Here is a 22,725-nt window from a genome sequence, read left to right as displayed (position 1 = left end):
GACAGCAAGCAGCAGGGGGCCCGTAACAGGGTCCAGGATTTTCCCTACACACCAAACGGAACATTGTCCATTTGGCTGTGTAGGATGTGTGTTCAGCAGCTGCGCTGATCGAACACCTCCCTGGCGATTTATGTAGGCCGCGCTGCTTTGTTGTCTGTTCGAATCAACACATGTTGATTGTACAGCAACAGGGCGAAGTGCTGGATTACTTTCCATATAGTAATTCCAGCACGTTTATATGGAGAGACATGTGACCCGGCCACTGTCCCCCCACTGCCTGCGACATGCACGTTCCTCAGCCTGCGAGAGATGCGTCTGTGAACACTGGTGTGTGACGTCACTCTGCTCAGGGGCACCCCCACTGACGTGGAGATTTTTCCAGTGGTTAAATCCAAACCCACGGAAGAGGAATGTACACCATGCGTCTCCTCTGACGCACGGGGTCGATACGCAGGCAAATAAACCACCTCTGGAGTCTCCTCACTGTGAAGGAGACCCAGGGGATCACCACGTGACCAGCTGATATCATACCTAACAGCTGCATCACGGAGAGGGCTGTCACCGCCCCGCGGGTGTGACGCGCCGGAGGAGAGCTGTCCGAGCTGCTTAAAAACAATAGGTTTTAAAGCCAGCCGGTTTATGCAGCGGAGCCATGCTGCTATAACCGACAGGCTTAACCGGTGAGGCCTGCCTGCTTATTATTATTATTATTCATCTGTCCATCGAACACGCGCGTCGCCACTCTGAGTAAGAATCTGAGTAGCCGCGCGACCTGCTCTGGGATGATGCTGGGTTGTCATGGTGACGAGCCATGTCCAGAGCCCTCGCCGGCCGTTGCCCGTGAAGCAACCCAAGAGGGGCCCGGTCCGAAAGGCTGCGAGGGGGCCTCCACACGCTGCATCTCACACTGCTCTCATCCTGTCTCTGTTTAGGAGAAGGCTCGTAAACTGGACATTGAGGCGCGTTCACGCTCAAACCTGCTGAGGAATGAGCGGAGGTGTGTGCAGTGCTATTCACACAGTGCGTAATAACAGCCCTCGGCTCATTACGACCATGTGTAGTAGGCACATCTGGGACAGAGGAAGAACCGTGCTGCCTGCTAACCGACAGGTTAACAGCTGCACCGGAGGAGAGCTGTCACTTTCTCCATTCTCTGCTGTGAGAGTCGCGCTCTCATGCGGGCTGAGTTCAATTCCACTCCCAGTTAAATGTCTGGGAGGGAAGAGGACAGCTCTCCTTCCAGTTGATAATGAAACCCAGGCTTGACAGATGAGATACGAGCTGTATCGTCTGAAAAACCGCTTCCTCCCTGGAGCGAGCCAGCCACAGCCGGTCGTCCAGGCAAAATAACCCTCATCCCCATTCTGAGTAGCTGCTCCAACCGTCTCCACCCACTTTGAAAAAAGTGCGTGGAGCCAGGAATGAGAAACGCAGGAATTTGCTGTGTTTCGGGATGATGGTTACGTGGAGGTAAGCATCCTTCAGGACTATGGATGTGAACCTCCCTGGTGAACACACTCCAGCACCTGTTTGATCGTCAGCATGGGAAAAGGCCATTCCCTTGTTGGACACTGACAGATCGAGGATGGGTCTCATTCCCCCGCCCCGTCTCCTTCGGGACCAGAAAATAGCGGGAGTAAAAACCCCTGATTTTCTTCCCTTTGAGGAACCCCGGGAAAAGGCTTTCTTTAACCAGAGTTCCTGCCGCTCTGCACGGAGCGCGAGACACTGTTCCCGGGATGACAGGGTTCCCTGTATCCCGTAGAACTGCGGGGGGGAGAAGCGAATTGCAGAGACTACCCTCTGCCCATCCGCCTGCTCATCCATCTGTCCATCAGACACACTCGCCGCCACCCTGAGTACCATAGAGTACTCTGATAGCGCCAGGTGTACATTCTCTGGATGTGCTGTGGTTGGTGACAAACCATGCCAGAGCCACATGCTGCATTTCACACAGGCTCTTGTTATGTCGTCGTTTAGGAGAAGACTCGTAAACTGCGCGTTCACGCTCAACACCACTAAGGGATGAGCGGAGGTGTGTGCAGTGCTGTGTCCACACAATGCGTAATAATGGCCCTCCGTGGGCTTATTACGACCGTGGGTAGGAGGTGTCTGAGACAGAGGTCTTTATCCATGCTGCCTAAACCCAAAAAGTTTACGGTAGACGGATTTAAATTGCAAGCCCAGCTGTTTTATTAACCGATAAGTTAAAAAACCCAGCCGGCTTAGGCAGCGAGCCATGCTGCCAAGTAACCAATAGGCTATTGGCAGCTGGCTTAAACCGGGGAGCCTTGCTGCATATTAACTTCCCTCTGTCCATCTAACCCACGCGCCGTCACTCAAGGCGCGAACCTGCTCTGGATGTGCTGTGGTTGTCATGGTGACGAGCCACGCCAGCCGCGTGAGGCAGCCGCTTATGCAGCTTTTTTCTATGTCATCCGGAAGGAGAGCTCTCCTGAACCGGGGGAACGGGGGAGATCTCATTAGGCGGCTGCCTTTCCGATGATCTCCGGGAGTTCCTGGAGAATACCGCCTATCGACGGCGATGGCGGATAGAGGGACCCGTTGACCCGTCGTCAGCTCGGCTACCGGGCTGACCCCGGCAGCCGAACCTAGGCTCGGCTACCGGGCTGACCCCGGGCCCCCCGCCCCGTCTCCCCCGCCGGAGGAGAGGGAGACAGGGCGGGGGAACCACATGGTGATCCGTGAATGGAGGGGAAGGAGTCGCCTGACTGCTGCCCGCCACTCAGATCCAATAAATAAAGGGCTTGGTCCACAGAGTAAAACTCCTGGACTAGCCAATCATCCTCGGCCGCAGCAGCGAGAGCGTCCGCTCTCCACTGTCCTGTGGGCCAGAGGGAGACGGACACAATGAGTGCACGACACCTGGGGAGTGAGAGCCGCGTTTGCGTGCTCTAATCTCCGGCAAGACTCACAACCGTGAGCTCCGGTCGTAACTCATATGTCGGGTTGACACCGGGCCCCCACCCTGTTTCCCCCGTCCGGAGGAGAGGGAGGATGGGCCCAGGGGAACCAGGAATGTTTGCTTTTTAGTAAGTAGCTCTTAAAAAAACTTGTTTTGCCTGTCAATGCTTCTGCAACGGAGTGCTGAAGAAAAGTAGGAGTAGGGCCTACTTCCTATTATACGGAAGTGAGCCCGGAGGTGGGGCCCACGTCATAGGTGGGCGTGGAATAAGTCTGTCAGTGCTGCACACGTGCAGTGGGGATTACCCAATAGCGATAGCCTTAGAGGGCGAAGCCTTATACGAAATAGAAGTACAATTCATAAACAACTATATGTATTGTCAATTAACATTGAACTATACAGATATACAGTAAATACTGTGGATATGTGTAATGTTCCTCTCGGGCTGCATTTAAAATATAAAATAGGAGAAAATAAATAAAATAGGTTTTGAAAATGTGTGCATCTTAAAAGTGCTTAATTTTAGATAAATAAAATAAAGTGTAGCAGCAGCTTGAGTTTCCCTTTTTCTTTGTTAACCGTTTCACATCATGACTTAACAGTTTCAGACGAGTATAGAACAATATCAGTCTTTACACATCATAACAATTGAACAGTTTTAAAGTTTCTCTTTCTTTCCCTCTTATTTTGCAGTCCCTCACTCACTTTGTTTTATTCAGTGCGAGAATTGAGCTCGAGTTTGTCCTGCCAGGAGTTTAAATCTGGGCTGAAATGGTGTCAGGGCCATTCTCATACACACATGCTCATTGGTTAGCCTCGGTTAGCCTGCCCTGGAACGATATTTAGTTTTAATTTTGATCCTGGTGGACTGATCATATTGGGCTCTGAGACTGCTTATTTGTTGTGACCTCAGTTCTGACTTGAGAGGGAATGTTTGGTCAAACACTTTCTGTTTTGTCTCATAGTGGCGTTTTGGCACTTTTAATGAGCGCCACGGTCTCTGAACAAACGAGACACACTGGTTCTGTGCTCCCAGTGGGCAGGATTAACATGAATGAGTCTGACCACTCAGGGTTAAAAGCTCTGTTCTCACTGTCCACTTTCCTCTTCTTGGAGAGTGCCATGTGTAATTATTTATCTCTGCCTGTCTGCCGCTAACACGCCTGTTCACTCTCCTCTCCGCTTCTCTCCCTGTATCGCTAACTCTTCTCTTCACTCACTTTCCTCTCCGCTTCTCCCTGCCGCTCTCTCGTCTCTCTCTCTTCTTCTGTGTTTCTCTCCCTGTATCGCTCACTCCTCTCTTTCGCCCCCTGTCGGCGGCGGTTAAAATTGAATCGCCCCGTCAAAATTGAAATCCCCTATTAATGTATTGATTATAGGTCCGGGTCCGTGTCTGGGTCCGGATCCGGACCGCGGCCCGCCTGTTGCGGACCCCTGATATAAATGATTATGCAGCCCTATAAATTAATCATCTTAATATTGTTTTTTAATTACTTTTAATTATTTCAAATGGGGAACAGTAGTCTATTATAATAATCCAAATTATTCGAAATGAAAAGACATACAACTCTTATTGATGGCGGCCATACAAACTTAAATGGACCTTATGTTTAGAATAATTTGTCGAGCATCCTGTATTTAATATGTAATGATATATCTATGAAGGAAAATTAAGTACAAGGATGTAGAAATGACTGAAGCTATAGTAATGGATGCCTTGAGGTCAGATACGGTGTGTCCTTGGGCAAGACACTTCACCTGAACTTGCTCCTGTGGGTATTGTCCACAGTATCTGACCATTGCATGTATCATATATGTGTAATGTGTGTATATGTAAAGCGCTTTGAGTCATTGATAAAGCGCTATAATAAATGTAAGGAATTATTATTATTAATTATTATTATTAGATACTACTGTAGGTCCTTTAAGACTAATGATCTATTATATCACATAAAATAACAAACAACATACAGTATATGGACTGCTTTGATTTGTGTGAGTTCCCTATGAGATTTTAAGTTAGTCCCAACTTGATTTATATAAATCTAGTGTGGTGACCACCTATTAATACACTGGTTCATAATTCACACATGGAACTACAGTTGGGGTTTTGTTTCCACACGGACATGTTGTGTGTTGTCTATATATGTTGTGTACCCTCCTGGCTTCTCTCTCTTCTTCCCGGACAGCAACCGGACAACATGACTTTAATTACTCTCTAATAAAGTACCCTTTTGCACCTTCCTTGCACCGCCTCTGACTCCCTATCTCTCGGCACTACACTGGTGACCCTGACAAGTCTCGAGAAGTTTCCGGGACGGACCCGAGCACGGCAAAAGGAACTCAAGTTTCTTTCTCGAAATGCCGGGGATTTTTTGGAATCGTCCATGGCTGCCACCGGCAGGCTCGGTGCACGCCCCGCAGAAGAGCTGGGGACGTTGCTCGCCATTCCCGCATCAGCCTTCCATCCAACAGGGGGACGATGCACGACCTGCTGGGTCGACCAGCAACCCGATTGCTACCTCGTGGGCTTGTTTCTTCGGGGCGTGCGGCTGCTCGACCCGGCTGCGCTAGCTGACGACGACTAGCGACTAACCACGAGGGGCTAACGACGGCTAGCAGCTACCCATGGCTGCCAGCTAGCGACTAACGGCTAGTTGTTGCTGTCGACGTATAATTTTTTTTCCGGTGCCGGAGAGGAGGTTCGACCAGCCGGTTGACCTTGTGTGGACACTCACCTTTTTTTCACCACCTTGACGGCGGTTCCAGACGCCACTCACCTTTTCATCGGCGCCTGGGTGGGGCACTCCTGGACCCCGTCTCGCCTCGACAGTTCCGGACGTCGCCCATGCTCCATCGGCCCATGGGTGGCGTCCTCCGGGACCCTGTCTGGCCTCTCCTGCCTTCCGGGGATATCCAGACGCCACTCACGTTTTAATCGGCGGCCGGGTGGTGCACTCCTGGACCCCGTCTGTCCTCGACAGTTCCGGACGTCGCCCATGCTCCATTGGCCCATGGGTGGCGCGCTCCGGGACCCTGTCTGGCCTCTCCTGCTTCCCGGGGATACCTCGACGCCTGCCGAGGACTTAATGCCCGCCGCCGCTGTGCGTCTGCCTGCGGCCGGGTTGCGCTCCTTCCTTCCGGGGTGACCGCTCCTGCCTCCCTGGGATTCCGCTCCGTCCTTCCGGAGATTTCATGCTCGCCGCCGCTGTGTCTTCACCTGCGGCCGGGCAGCGCTTTTTCCTGCTGGGTTCGCCACGACACCTACTGCGGCCCTTACGACGGCCCGTTCCGGCCCGTCCCCGGTGGGGGTGCCCTCGCCCTCGTTAGGGCCCCTACCCTCTCCTGCGGCCCCCCTTTTGTCGGCCCGTTCCATGGCCCGTTCCATGGCCCGTTCCATGGCCCGGCCCTCACCTGCGACCCCACCCTCCTCGGCCCCTGTGGTGCTTCCTCCACGGATGCGAGGATTTATTTTGCCATGTTTGAATTCTGGGGGGGCTTGTGTAGTGACCACTTATTAATACACTGGTTCATAATTCACACATGGAACTACAGTTGGGGTTTTGTTTCCACACGGACATGTTGTGTGTTGTCTATATATGTTGTGTACCCTCCTGGCTTCTCTCTCTTCTTCCCGGACAGCAACCGGACAACATGACTTTAATAAAGTAAAGTACTCTCTAATAAAGTACCCTTTTGCACCTTCCTTGCACCGCCTCTGACTCCCTATCTCTCGGCACTACACTAGCATATTTTCAACAAATACATGCTCAATCAACATGGCAATGGAGTAGTATCTTTAACTCAACCCTATTCAACTTTGTGTGTGAACGGTAAATAAGTTCAAATAATCATAGTTCAATGTATTACCTTGGTGACTTGTGACCTGGTGCAATCTTCAGATCTTAACATATTAGTACTTACTCTACTTTGCTTGATTAACTGAACAAAATCAGCTGCTGATTGATTTGAGCAAATGTAAGCATGCTAACACACTTAAAGACTACAAAGACGGTGACCTGTAACATCCCTAAACATCAGTGGGTTAGCTAGTAACTGTGTGAGCATTAAGTATTAGCATGCCAGTGTTAGCATTTAGCTCTTACTGTATTTCCTGCTCTCTTCTGCAGCCATCCAAGTGACATGAAACATCGTTTCCACCGCCTCCAGTCGACCAGCAGTCTCCATGGCAGCTTCAATCACAACCACGACACCAGTCTGCCGCTGGTGGCCGAAGAGCCGGAAGAGCACCAGGATAACAAGGGGCCGGTATACGACCCAAAGCAGGATGTGTTTGTCAGCCTCTTTGTAAGTTTCCTTACTTCATTTGTCCTTCCCTCTAAAGCCTGGAAACTCATTTTATATAGCCTACTAGAACTTGCAAATAATATAATTTATGTCGCTTTACAGAAGTACGGTGTCTGAAAAACTACATATCGCACAATGCCTCTGGATTTTGTTACCTGCACACTGAAGATTCCTAATATTAGCCATCTGAGTGGAAGAACTTTGGCCGAGTTATGGGGTTGTACAAAATTATGTAATGGTATCAAATGGTCTGAAAAAAGAAAGTTCATGCACAGGGAAGGCAATTAAATGAGAGAAGGAAAGCAAATAAATGGTTTCGCTTGACTGAGAGAAGCCCTTATGTCTTCTTTGCTAGGAGGTCTTGGCAATGTCCAAGGAATACAATACCAAACACGGAGCCAACTCTGCTAACCTAAGCCACCAAAAAAAGCATTAACAAGTCCAAGAATTAAAAAGCCTACATTCTCAACAGAACACGTGATACGCTCTATCAAAATCAGTTGAATGTCAATGGCTCATTTCAGAATAAAATAGATTTATGTCAAAAATGTTAACCAAAACCTTTAAAAGGCAACCATAAAGCTGATGTGTCCAAGGCTGAAATTCAGTTTGACATCCCTGCTCTAAATCATTCCTTATTCTCTACACCTTAACTATTTGTGTCAATTTGAGAATCTGGTGACAAATATGAGTTCTGGTTGTTGATAGACTTTAACCTAGCTGAAACAAAAAAGTGAATATGATTCACCACAGCTGAAGTAAGCGATTAAACAGCTTTGACAAGAATCCACAAGCATAATAGAACTCAGCTATCTAAATGGACAGAGATAAAAGCCGCGTTGAGCTGTCATGTTCTAGTTTATGGTTTGAATTAAGTTCTAAGAGTCAGCAGTAAGCATACGTTTAAGCGTGATTACACCATATGCCCGATGTGAGGCCTGTGGCTCTTGCATTGTGCTTTGAAACACCCCTCCATGAGGTCAGAAGTCATGTACTGTAGGTAGTTCTTGAAGTCAGAGCGAGCACGCCTCTGAGCGCCACATGTGTCAAATTATGTTCTTAGTCGGCTTACAGGTGCTTCTAGTTAAAGCTTCTTGATGCATTAACTGTGAAAACGTAATGCTCCCCGCGGCTTAAAATGTTGGCAAATTTAAAGCAGCCTATTAAAGACATTTCGTTCAAACATAAAGAACCAGAGGTCCAACTGTGCTGGCTTTAAAATGAATTCTGCAGGGCCATAACAATGTTATTATGCACACATACAGGGCCATTCCCACATTGAGTTCCCATTATTGGTCCCACGCTATGTTACGGTGTCACATCACGTTGGTTCGGAGCAACAATTTGGATAATCTGCGTTCTGTTCTTTCTCCAAGAAATCTCTCCACCCTCTGCCTCCCGAGTCCCATCCAGCTGCAGCCAGATCCATGAAGCTCCTCGCCAAGATTCCCAAAGATGCCGAAGCTGTCATTGTTTTAGTTGGTGAGCTCCGTGACTTTTGACAAAGTAGATTAGTTAGAGGAATGTCTTTCTTTCCTCCTGTTTTTAGAGATTCATCGACTTGTTTTACATTTTCCACAAGGCTTTGCCTCCAATACAGAGAAGGGCCATTATACAATCAGTGAAACACCAGAATCATGTCATACTCTATGCTGCTGTTAATGTAAAGTCAACACTGCAGCTGCATTGCTACACCCTGAGGACTATAAAGCTGCAGGATATCTTAATTTAGACAACAGCAAATAAGCACTACTAGAGGATGTTAATGACGTGGAAAGTCGTTGTATTGATTTATTAATATTTACATTTGAAACAAAAGAAAAAGGTTGAATGTTGGTAAAGAACAAATCTAAGCCGGTCGTGGAGGGGTCCTGGTCACCCTGTCGGAGTTCCCTTCACTAGGTAAACAATCTGAAACAAAATATTCAAGGAAACATGATTTGATCAACTTAAAAATAATTGTATTGCTTCCACAAAGGAAAAAAGTCAGTTCTACTATATAGCAACGGTTGGAACTGCAGCAGCAGCAACGTAACTTAAAGAGACGGCAGCACTGATTGATTTTCTGCCTCTATCCAAGTCTGTTCACATTTTCTTTTCCATTAACTAGATACTGCCAGAGCCCTTACCGTGTTCCCGTTAGTGTTTACTTCCTGTCTGTCCTCCAGCTCTCTGACACTTTTAACATATTTCCTTCTCTTGCTCTGTTTTCTTGTTCTTTTCTTTTACTTGTCTTTACTGGGGACAGTTTAGCCGTTATGAATTCAAAGTTTGGTGCTATCCACGAATAAAACTATGAATATTCAGAAAGTAAACCATGCGGTTTTCTGGTAAAGAAACGGACATGTGTTTTTTGGGTCACAGTTGAAACATTTTTAAATTGATCTTTCTGCGGATCAATATGAATTCACATTCTCCCTTGATCAGATCATAGCAACAATTTACAATCAGGAAAGAGAAGACTGTCAAATTTCGAATCATAATCGAGTATTACATTTACCTGTGTAATATAAAAGCACAATCCGAGATTCTGTTACCAGTAAAGTACCTAAACCCAGGGTTTTGTCTAAACTGGGTAACAGGTAACTGATACAAAAATGTTAAAATGATGCCAGAAAACAGTATTTATGTTCTTCAATTACGGTATAATTACTCAAAAAATATGAAAATCGTGTCAAAGACCGTCAGACGGCATAAACAGCTTTGTTGTTAAGGAGCTCCGATGTCGTGTTGTTGTTTACGGGGGTCATGTTCTCGTGAAAATGTATATATATATATATTATATACAAGATCAGCGCCACAGTATTGCTCTCTCGAAAAACCCCTACTAAACTCCTTCCTGCAGAGATGTGAAAAATCACTGCATATTTTATTGTCACTTATTTCCTTTCAGGCAACGCTGAGTTCCTGGAGCAGCCGGCCATGGCCTTCGTGCGGCTGAACGAGGCGGTCCTCCTGGAGTCCGTGCTGGAGGTCCCTGTCCCTGTGCGCTTCCTCTTCGTCCTGCTGGGCCCCAGTCAGGCCAACGTGGACTATCATGAGATCGGACGCTCCTTCTCAACCCTCATGTCAGATAAGGTAGATATAAAACTAAGCATATACTGTATGTTATACCATGTCAATCAGATTCAGTCACAAAAGTCAAAAATGTGATTTATAATTGATTGAAAAAAGCTAAACATTGGAATAGGATAAAGTAGAAAACGGCTTAACAAAGTCATTAAATCAACTTAGTTTATTATATATAAACTAATAACTTAAGTTGATATCTCTGATTAAAATGTACTATAAAGGCCTAATGTTTAAAGCAATAATTATATTACTGTATTTATTTAAGTGATTGATTTTCCCCAACTTGTTTTTCTCTTGTTGTTAAAGTCCTTTTAGTCGGTTGGCACAAATGTATCACTGCTGTTTATCTGTAATATATAAAAGAAAGCCTTAAAAAAGAAGTACAAAATAAAGAGGCTATGTTCTTCCAGGACATATGTTTGTAGTTATTCAGTGTTTTGGTGGACATCTAAGACATAATACTTCATTTTTCTAACCAACTTGACAAAAAGGTCTTGCAAGGAAGACAGCCTAGAAAATGGTGCCAGAATATAAAAGTCGAGAGAACACGCCAGAATAAAAGCTGCCCATTGTTCCTGTCAAAATAATTTATGTAACAACCCTTTGGAAGTCTTTGATTTGCCTGTTATTCATTCTGGTGATGACAATGGATTGTGTTTCCTTGCAGAGCTTCCATGAGGTGGCCTATTTCGCTGACGACAGACAAGACCTCCTGAACGGTATCAACGAGTTCTTGGACTGCAGCATCGTAATCCCCCCCTCAGACGTGGAGGGCAAAGACCTCCTGAAGACGGTGGCTGACTTCCAGAAGCAGATGCTGCGCAAGAGGAAGGAGAGGGAACTCAAGAGGCACCAATCCTCCGCTGGAATGGAGCACAACAACAAAGGTACTCTGTCAAGTCCCTGAAGAGCCAAGGCTTCAATTACTCACACCAATGTTAGTCCTGCAATGGAGTACTGATCCATTGGTTAAAGTCAAACTTATTTTAAAGGGGACCTATCATGCAAAATGCACTTTTGTATGTCTTTTATACATAAATGTGTCCCCAGTGTGTCAGGGAACTCACAAAGTGTCAAAAAACAAAACCCTCTCTTTTTCTCCGTGCGCAAATCTCTAAAAACGGGGCTACAACGGAGCTGATCCAGATTTGCTGCCGATATGACGTAATATCGGAAATGTGGACCCACAGCACTATCAGAAAGTTGCTATCAGAAACAATGCCCGACGTGTTTTGGACGTAATATGGTCGGTGTTTACATTAGCATCACTAACACTCAGAGCTAACATGTACTGGAGAGAGTATGTGTAAAAAAGCAGGAAATAAAAAAAGGAACTCACCTTGTGGTAAACGAAAAAGCGTTTGAGCTCCATGCTGTTTCAGAAATAATCTTTGATGTGGTTTGGAACATAATATGGCATTTAAGGCGAGACACGGCAGGCAAAAACATCGTTTTTCAAGTACTGGTCAATTTTGAGATTTTGTGCTATTTTGATTCTATAACATGTTTTCTTTCAGGCTTTTGGAAGGAAAACGTACAAAATACACATTTAAGTGTTTATTTTACTATAGTTTGTCTATTTGCGTCTGTAGATTTCTCCTAAATTCACCAAAAGTTAGCATTCTAACGTAACATAAAGTACCGCGACCGCTGTGTGCACCATGTCAACAGAGGTATCGCTGGAAAGCTGTGTCTCTCCTGCACAATCGCATCGGATCCAAATATGGTAATTTCCTTTGTATCAGCAACCAATCGTGAAAGCACAAAGGGGTCTTAAACCAAGAAACAAAATCTCATTGGCTGGTGTCAATTTCTGACAACGTGATTCGTTCAGATGCGTCACGCGGTGTGCTAAAACACTTCCTGGTTAGCTTTCAGCTAGAAATTGAAATCTCAAAATAGCAAAAGAACGGCGAAAAAAACGTTCACAGAGAAGACGACAACAATTGTCACTTGCACGAAGCAAGGTTATAAAAAAAACAAATGACCCCGAACATGAAATACCTTCACGGAGTGCGTCGAGGACAGGAGGGTTTAGCTAGCGCCTCACTGCAATCTTTAAAGGTCATTTTCTCAAAATGAGTTTTTTCTCCTACTCTGAGTTCGAAATTTCAACTTCAGTAGCACGTAGATACACCAAACCTTCCAGTTATATTCCTATCAATAATATGAAGGCTTTTACAGAAGGGTTTGTTCATATATCATTCATAGCCTGAATTATACAACATTGTATACCTAAAACATGGCGAAAATTGATATGTTAGGGCTGTTGACAGTATTTTCTGATTTATGGAGTGATAAAAAGAGATATCCAATATCCCTTCTGTAAAAGCCTTAGATACTAATATGACTACAAAATGAAACAACAATTTTGAACCTGGCTTTATCCAAAGTTCAGATTTCGATTCCTGAAATGTGTTAAAATATGTGCATATTTAATGAGATAATGGGTAATTTGCATATTTAAACATGCTATTTCAGAAAACTTGTCATACAAAAAACAATTGCCTTATTGTAAGTAATTAACTGGATACATTTCTAGCTGATACTTTTAAGTTAAAAACATTACCCTATTCACCTGGGGTGTCTCGTCTTAATCACAGCAGCATTTAGCTATATCTCGGACATATCTTGTATCTTTTTTTCAAGCTATGGACTCCGAACCTGCACTTCTCTAACAGGGTTGAAACAGAGGGATATGAGGGATGTCTAAAATGCATGATCTGTTTGGTATTTTGAGCAAAACACATCATAGACATGTTTTTTAATATATTTTTTATATATCTGAGACCCATAATATATGCCTAAAAATAGCATAATAGGAAACCCAATATAGATTTGAAACATTTAACAGCTACAAATGAACTAAACACTGAGAAGTTCCGACCAGCTTAGTAAACAAAAACCAATAGATCTGAAGGTAAGATTGGTTGTATTTCAAAATTATATATCTTATATAAATCTATTCACGTTTTCTAGAATCTGAAGCTTTTTCAAGCTACTACATTTGAATTAGCCTTTTCATTTAGTCAAGTTTCACATCCCTTTGTATTTTATCAGGAGAAACATTTCCCTTCAAATGTACAGCCTGTCTAATACTTTAAAGCTGCCAGCCGCATAGTTAAAAGGCCGATCAGTTTTGTAACAATATTAATTTGATACATTAATATAAATAGATAACATGAATAACTTAATTGTTTGAGATTAATTATTGATAAGAAATTCACATTTTGTGTTTCTTAAAATCGTTTTTGATACAACCACCAGTGGCCGCCAAAGGAAGGCCTCGTCATTGTACACATGGGCACATTATTCATTATTTCTCGTATTATCAACTAAAATTATATTTCCTAAATATGTCAGCCCCAGGCCTTCCAACCAAAGAGAAAATAACTTGGCTCTCTTCTGAGACCTACATTTGAAGACGAGCTCTTCACTCATCACGTCATCATACTTAAACATCAAACGGATGCGGAGGCCTACTTCTACCTGTCGAGTACGGCTGTGCTGAGGTGTTTTTCCCCCAGAGATGTCGCGAAGAGATGGAGCGGCTCCACCTGTTGCTGCCTGCGATCTGCGATCTACGGAGGCCTGCTCCCACCTGTAGAGTACGGCTGTACTGGAGAGGTTTTTACCCCGGAGTCGTCGCGGAGAGACGGAGTGGATCCACGCCTCGGGCTTGGCCTGCTTCCACCGGGCGTGTGCTGCTGTGCGGAGGAGGATTTTACCACGGCTGGGGCCTGATTTCCACCTGTCCTGGTTCTGCTGTTGCAGAGGCCTGCTTTCACCCCGGGGATACCACGGAGAGACCGGAGCGCTTCCACGCTGCTGCTTTCGCCTGTCCTTTGCTGCTGTGCTGATTTGCTCCAGGAACATCGCGGATACTGTGTGCTGGTCTGGGAAAATGGCCCATATCGGGATTCTGCTGTGCCTGTTAACTGTTTTGGACTATGAGAAGATCTCTAGTCATTCTGAGAAGTCTACTGGATTCAGGTCTGTTCTGCCACCCGCAGTGGGCATCCCCTGCAAAGGTTTGGATGTGTTGCACAAACAATTACCGGTTGCCTTGTCACACACAATTTGCTCGACAAAATATGTTTGTCTTTTTTGTTTTCCTGCGATGATGGTTCTTCAGGACTGCTTCTTAAGCTCAAATCACACTCTCGCAGACTTTTCCGGTGATTCTAAAGTAGATGACAATGTATGTGTGACTATGTGTCGATTAAGAGGAAAAGATGCCTGTTTTTTGTTGTTGCTATTACTGTCAGGAAATGTACAACCTAACCCTGGTCCGCCCAGTAGTAGTAGTCAGATCGCTACTCTTGCTGATTTTAAAGCTAGGTCTGGGTTGGGTTTCATCCATTTGAATGTGCGCAGTCTGTTAGGTAAATTAGATTTTGTCCGCATTTGGGCAAGCTCGACTGACGCTGACGTCATTGTTTTATCAGAAACATGGCTAAATAAATCAATTTTGGCCTCTGACATTGCCTTAAATGGTGTAAATGTGTATCGTTCCGACCGGCCTAATAAAGGTGGTGGCGTTGCCATTTATGTTAAGAATAAGTTCAGTGTATCCACATTAGTTTCCAAATCTAGCAGTAAGCAATTCGAATTTTTAGCCTTAAGGCGAGACACGGCAGGCAAAAACATCGTTTTTCAAGTACTGGTCAATTTTGAGATTTTGTGCTATTTTGATTCTATAACATGTTTTCTTTCAGGCTTTTGGAAGGAAAACGTACAAAATACACATTTAAGTGTTTATTTTACTATAGTTTGTCTATTTGCATCTGTAGATTTCTCCTAAATTCACCAAAAGTTAGCATTCTAACGTAACATAAAGTACCACGACCGCTGTGTGCACCATGTCAACAGAGATATCATTGGAAAGCTGTGTCTCTCCTGTACAATCTCATTGGATCCAAATATGGTAATTTCCTTTGTATCAGCAACCAATCGTGAAAGCACAAAGGGGTCTTAAACCAAGAAACAAAATCTCATTGGCTGGTGTCAATTTCTGACAACATGATTCGTTCAGATGCGTCACGTGGTGTGCTAAAACACTTCCTGGTTAGCTTTCCGCTAGAAATTGAAATCTCAAAATGGCAAAAGAACGGCGAAAAAAACTTTCACAGAGAAGACGACAACAATTGTCACTTGCACGAAGCAAGGTTATACAAAAAACAAATGACCCCGAACATGAAATACCTTCACGGAGTGTGTTGATGCGCAAGCTGTCATCCAGAGAACAGGAGGGTTTAGCTAGTGCCTCACTGCAATCTTTAAAGGTCGTTTTCTCAAAATGAGTTGTTTCTCCTACTCTGAGTTCAAAATGTCAACTTCAGTAGCACGTAGAGACACCAAACCTTCCAGTTATATTCCTATCAATATTATGAAGGCTTTTACAGAATGGTTTGTTCATATATCATTCATAGCCTGAATTATACAACATTGTATACCTACAAACATGGCGAAAATTGATATTTTAGGGCTGTTGACAGTATTTTCTGATTTATGGAGTGATAAAAAGAGATATCCAAAATCCCTTCAGTAAAAGCCTTAGATACTAATATGACTACAAAATGAAACAAGAATTTTGAACCTGGCTTTATCCAAAGTTCAGATTTCGTTTCCTGAAATGTGTTAAAATATGTGCATATTTAATGAGATAATGGATAATTTGCATATTTAAACATGCTATTTCAGAAAACTTGTAATACAAAAGACAATTGCCTTATTATAAGTAATTAACTGGAGACATTTCTAGCTGATACCTTTAAGTTAAACAAAATTACCCTATTCACCTGGGGTGTCTCGCCTTAAATATAGAAGTGGCAAAGGGTAACAGGTCATGGTGGTGGGCTGTTACAGACCCCCCTCAGCTGTCAAGGACTCCTTGTCTTCGCCAGCAAATATTTTATCGCAGCTAGACTACAAGGAAATAGTGCTACTTGGAGATTTTAACTGGGACTGGTTAACTGCAGTATCAGAGGATTTTAAAAACCTTTGTATCTCTTTAAATGTTACTCAGATTGTTGACAGTCCTACTCGCCCTAACATTAAGTCCCCTAATAAATCCTCCCTAATTGATCTCATCTTAACTAATGTTCCCTATAAATACTCATCTGTGGGAGTATTTGCAAATGATGTGAGTGACCACTGTGCTGTAGCCACAATTAGGGACACTAAGGTCCAGAAGGTTAAACCTCGTATTATTATTAAGAGAGACATAAAACATTTTGTGGAGCAGGGTTTTGTTCATGATCTGTTTGATTTTGATTGGGGAAAAATCGATCTGTGTGCTGATGTAGAAACTGCATGGTCTTATTTTTATCTTGGTTTTATGGAAATCATTGATAGACATGCACCCCTGCGTACATTTAGAGTAAAGGGACGAGACAATCCTTGGTTTTCTGCTGAACTGTCTAGTCTCCTTCATGAGAGAAACAAGGCCTGGGCAAAGGCTAGGAAATCAGGCTCAGAGATAGAATGGCTGCGTTTTAGGCAGCTAAGAAATGGCTTCACTTCACATGTCAAAAGTGCTAAGTCGAAGTACTATTTGTCAGTTACCACAGAAAACCTAAATAATCCAAGGAAGCCATAAAATCGATTTCCACCAGTGATATCCGTAATGAGCTACCTCCGTGCCTTACCACAGCATCTGGCACTATATCGGACAGGGCCACCATGTTAAATTGCTTTAATAAGCATTTTGTGTCCTGTGCAGGGCTCGACATTAACGACTGCCCGATGGCCCGGGGCCATCTAGTATTTAGCTCGGGCAATGAAGCCTCATCTGCTGGTTGCCCGATCGGGCAATCTATTATGCCAGTATCATGCAGCTCGTGGATCCAGTAATGAGTGACCCGACAGTAAAACTAAACATATCTATAACTAGTTTAGGTAGTTTGAGAGGTAATTAAAATAGCTACGTGTGATATTCTAACCTGAAGTGTGTGTTTTGTCTGCTCATCGCTGCATGTGATCATGCAGAGCTGCGTGTCGACTCGTCAGCAGCAGCTGATCTCTCTCCCGTCAGATTAGACTTCACTCACATTTATGTCCATATCGATCAGATCCAGCTAGTTCTAGCTAATGATATGACTACCTGCTTATTAAAAGACACCTAAACAATAAGTGTTGCTATGCAACTGGGTGAGGCCACAAGTATAGCGCAGCATTATGCATTTGTTTACATGCCCACCGGAACCCTGAGGCATTACCAACAGATCAACGCACAATCAACCCATACAGGACATCTCTTTCTTTAGACATTATAATTGACTCTTCTTGTCTGTCACATAAGTGGCGCAACTGAAGCGGTATTGCGCTAAAGGGAAATTATTTTGACCGAAGAAATTTAGATTTGCCAGCTAACGGGAACTCTGACGTCGCCATTTTGTGTGCTTCGCGGATGCGCTCGGCTCCTCGCGACTGCTGCTCGGGTCTGCTCGGTCAGCTTCCGGATGAGGAGGCATTCGTTCTACCAATTTACAGTAGATAACATTACAAACATTTTTAACAGGGGCCATAATAGTGTAAATAATGTTTGTTTTGGCAGTTATAACTGAATGTAATGTGTTCTACTTGTTTACATCTGGGAAGGCATTTGCCTTCATCAGATGTAAAGTGTCTTGACCAACAACTTAAGTATTTCTTATAGCTATGCAGGGCATGCAAGCGAGCAAACACAAACAAGAACAAACAAACAAGTGAAATGAAGAATACAATTGAAATTGTACAATATAATATTGTGGTGGTTCATCTTATAATTCAGTCTAGAGAATCCACCAGACAGCATCTAAGACCTGCACAAATCTAAATGTTCTAGGGGGAGGCCCCCTAAACCCTTCGTGCGTCATTTCGTCCGCACGCATTTTTCAGGGCAATCTCTATTGGGCTCAGGGCCATCAGTAAATTAGCTTAGATGGCCCACAGAGCCATCTCCCAAAATCCTTAATGTCATGCACTGCTGTGGCTCTCTGTTTGATTCTGTTTCTAACTGCTTCTGTGAACACCTCAATCCGTGACTCTGAACAATGTGGTCTGGAAAACCCTTTCAGTTTGACTCCTTTTACTGTTAATGTTGTTCATGAAGCCTTAACCAAGTTAGATCCTAAGAAACCGGCTGGCCCGGACAACGTAGAACCTTTCTTTTTATAGATAGCTGCAGATTGTATTGCTCTTCCTCTCACTATTCTTTTCAACCTATCCCTCAACACAAATGCAATTCCAAAAGTATGGAAGTCAGCTTATGTCTTGCCTTTACTAAAAGGAGGGGAGGCAAATATTTTAAATAACTATAGGCCAATATCTAAATTGTCAGTTCTGGCGAAGGTGCTCGAACGCCTAGTGAGTGAACAAGTAAAGGTGTTTTTATGTAAAAATGATATCCTGTCTAAACATCAGTCAGGCTTCAGAAAACAACATAGCACCATCACTGCCACAATGAAAGTGGTAAATGACATTACGAGTATTTTAGATAATAAGCAGAGTTGTGCAGCTCTATTTGTTGATCTTTCCAAAGCGTTTGATACCGTCGATCATCGCATCTTAAAGCAGAGGCTACTCAGTATTGGCATATCCAGCCATGCAGTGGGTGGTTTGTGAACTACCTCTCTGAAAGGTCCCAATGTGTTCACTTTGATGGGCTGTCTTCTGAGTGGTTAAACATCACTAATGGTGTACCACAAGGTTCTGTTTTAGGTCCACTTTTATTCTCTATATACATCAACAGTTTAGGTGAAAATGTGGATGAAGCTACTTTACATTTGTATGCGGACGATACCGTGATGTATTGTGCAGGTCCCTCCATCAAGGAGGCTGGTGTTAAATTACAGGCTGTTTTTAACATTATTCAGACTCAGCTCGCTGAACTTAAGCTTCTTTTAAATGTTGATAAAACCAAGGTCATGCTATTTTCAAAAGCTAAAAAGACACCAGAGCCTGTTTTGGATATTGTTACTATGCAAGGACAAGTACTTGAAGTGGTTACCAGTTATAAATACCTAGGTATCTGGCTTGATGATTGTCTTACTTTTAAACTTCAGGTCAATAACCTGCTTAAAAAGCTGAGGGTTAGGCTAGGTTTCTTTTTCAGAAACAAGTCCTGTTTCTCGCTTGAGGCCAGGAAAAGGCTAGTCACTGTGACCTTTTTACCTGTGCTGGACTATGGTGATTTGTTGTATATGAATGCACCTGCCTATTGCCTGAACAAGTTAGATGCCGCCTATCACAGCGCACTGAGATTTGTCACAAATTGTAAAGCACTTACTCATCACTGTACCCTGTATGCCAAGGCAGGTCTGCCATCACTTACTGTAAAGAGGCTCAGTCATTGGTACACGTTTATTTATAAAGCTTTGTTGGGTAAACTCCCGTATTATATCTGCTCTCTGATAACACAGAGAGTTGCAAGCAGCTATTGTCTGAGATCGCATGATGTAGTATTGTTCGATGTGCCAAGAGCAAGGACTGTCTTAAGACAGTCTTAAGGTAAGACAGCTTTTATGTGCGCAGCTCCACTTGCTTGGAACAATCTTCAGCAAGAATTGAAACTGAGCAATCTCAATCCTCTGCATGTTTTTAAAGCTAGGCTAAATGAAATGCTCGTTGATACTATGGGCACTTGTAAATGTCTATAACTATGTAAATGTATCCTGTAAATATAATGTATGATGTCCTTTATTGTTTTATGTTTCATGTGGAACCTATATGCTGCAGGTCTCCCTTGAAAAAGAGATCTATGATCTCAATGGGACCAATCTGATTAAATAAAGGTTTGAAATGAAAGTGGTAAATCTAAAACAAAACAGGTCCTACAAATATTTTCTAAAAATGTTCAATCATTCCCTAGGCACTTAAGTTTTTTTAAATGCCACTCAAAGAGGAATACAAAGTTAATTTGTTGTGGACTATTTTCAGCCAAGGATTAATACACATTTGTTGATCTTGTGAGTATTTAAGGTAGCCTCCACTGTGATGAGTTCAGTACCTGTGTTCATAGTAATAAAGGAACATGGTGGCTCAGGCCTTTGATAAATTGACAAGTCTTGTACTTGACTTCTTCTCAGGAATTTATCAAAATAATAATAGATAGAGTTAATAGCCAGATGGGGCCTTTGTCCACATTTTTCTGGCATGAAGCCGCTAGCAGGGTGCTGATTCGTTTGACGTTGAACTTTCACCATTACAACCAACTGAAAGACTATTGATCTCACACTTTGTATAAATAACCTTCAATCTGCCAGCCGTAGGGTGATGAGAGCGGTCCGCGCCAAAAGTACACTCAAAACACCCACCAGCAACATTGAGTGTCCGCCTGTCGATCTGCTCAAACAAACAAGCTTGTTCTCTTTGTTATGATAGTTTCGGTCTCAAGACAGGCCCAAAAACAATCTTCCCCTTCAATTTCCACAGTGACAACGCTATACTGAAAAGTTGAAATAGTTCCAACTTGTAGCACTCGGAGCGACTGCACAAGAACGTTGGACTTTGGAAACATAATGCTGGGGGCACCCTTTTGTATTATTGCAGTTGCATGCAATGGCATCTGCTCTCTCCTAATTGGAAACAATCGAAAAATAATGCTGGCGTTTAGAAATAGGCTATGTTGACACAGGCCCTTGGCTCTTACCTTTAGGATCTTGTTCGTGTTCACATTACCAGTTAAGATTGTGCCTTTAATTTCCATGTTGTCTAGTGTCCTGACATGTATACTTGTTTTCTACCGACCCCCCAGAGGTGAGTCCAGAGGAGGAGGAGGAGGGGGGACCAGGATATTGACCCGTTGAAGCGCTCTGGGATCCCGTTTGGAGGCCTGATCCACGACATCCGCCGGCGATACCCTCACTACGTCAGCGACCTGAAGGACTCCGTGGACATGCAGTGCCTCGCCGCCATCATCTTCATCTACTTTGCTGCACTGTCACCCACCATCACCTTCGGAGGCCTGCTGGGTAAACACACACTACCAGAAACAAGACATTTGGATACCATGCCGTTTATATACCTGTGCTCTGAAGGTGTGTTTGTGGTTGTTTTCACATACAGGTGAAAAAACAGAAGGCTTGATGGGAGTGACTGAGCTTATTGTGTCAACTGCAACTCTGGGAGTTATATTCTCACTGCTTGCTGGTCAGCCCCTCCTCATCATAGGGTTCTCTGGTCCGTTACTGGTGTTTGAAGAAGCCTACTTCAAGGTAATATACATTTGATACACAGTAACTAATGCATTGTGTATCACATACTCCAGTTTTTGTGTAATTTCTTATTTTGTTTTGACCGAATATAACTAAGGAAGCTCTGTGAGGAGAGTTCTAGCGATCCAATTTCCAAGTCTGATCAAAATAGTTTTCTCTCCTGTGTTTTTGAATAAAGTATAGTTGGTATACTAGGCTACTTACATGATTTCCTTTTTTTAATCTGTTAAAACCCTATAACACCAAGTGTATCATATTTGATACATGAGTTTCTGAGACCTCTACGTCATCCAAATGACTAGTACGTTCCTAAAAGACCTGTTGTATGCAATGTGATACATGTCTTCTGCCCTCTGGTGGATCATCCGGGCACTGCAGGCTGCAGAGCGCTTTTAATGACCAAATCCAAAACGGCTACCGTCATGTAACGGTTCAGACGCTTTTGGAAGCGTCATCTTTGCCAATATTGAATAAATTACGGTAAGAATTACTTTTATATTGTGACTGATATTTCACTATGAATATTTACTGTATTGAAGCAACGTATAATCAGTTTATATTTTGTAGCTTATTTCATAGAGAAATCGTGTTGAAAATGTATGTATCAAATAGTATACAGCAGGTTTTTGAGTACATTTCTCCGGAAAATATGTGACGTTGGAAAATATGTGTTGTTGTAGTACATTTCATGATGCAATCTGCATTATGCTTACCAGAATGCCAAAAACACTGTTTAGATTATTTAATTAACCTGTTAAGCCGAGGCTGTGGGGTGTTTTTTCAAACACAGACATCACAACACGTAGCATTACGGAGCAAAAACGGAACATCGTCTCACCTTAGCTGTTATTCTGATCAAAAGTCGATAAAAACGATAAAAACGCGGCTGAAAGTGTCTGTCAGTGTCTGTCACTTTTTGTGTGTATGCAGCTTCCGGTTTTGGCTACGCGTCACTCTCACTCCTTATTTGGTAACTGTGTATATGTGGAACTTCCCCTTGATTCCATTGGCTCTAGCGGTTAAAAAGAGATGTCATAATTTGTGTTTGCATTTACTTTTAGATGGCAAATAAATACTCTGTTGCTGATGCCATCAGCATGATTATGGATGGGAATTCAAGTGACATGGAGCAGTTACGAGAAGATGAGGATGATGATGAGGACTGGACTCCTAACACAAAGCTTACTGAGGGAAGCTCCGATAGTGATAGTGAAGAGGAGG

General features: G+C 43.6%; 1 protein-coding gene across 1 annotated transcript in view; it reads left to right on the top strand.

Moving 5' to 3' along the window:
* LOC117549488 (anion exchange protein 3-like) overlaps positions 1 to 22,725 on the top strand; it is a 121,055-nt gene that overhangs the window by 75,514 nt on the left and 22,816 nt on the right. Inside the window, 7 exon segments of the mRNA XM_034221453.1 lie at positions 7,057 to 7,234; positions 8,611 to 8,716; positions 10,128 to 10,312; positions 10,974 to 11,193; positions 21,045 to 21,070; positions 21,072 to 21,261; positions 21,356 to 21,504. Of these exon segments, the coding sequence (XP_034077344.1) occupies positions 7,057 to 7,234; positions 8,611 to 8,716; positions 10,128 to 10,312; positions 10,974 to 11,193; positions 21,045 to 21,070; positions 21,072 to 21,261; positions 21,356 to 21,504 (1,054 nt within the window).

Source organism: Gymnodraco acuticeps, unplaced genomic scaffold (genome assembly GCF_902827175.1).
Source record: "Gymnodraco acuticeps unplaced genomic scaffold, fGymAcu1.1, whole genome shotgun sequence".
In the NCBI taxonomy this organism is placed as follows: domain Eukaryota; kingdom Metazoa; phylum Chordata; class Actinopteri; order Perciformes; family Bathydraconidae; genus Gymnodraco; species Gymnodraco acuticeps.
This window is presented reverse-complemented; position numbering and strand designations above follow the sequence as displayed.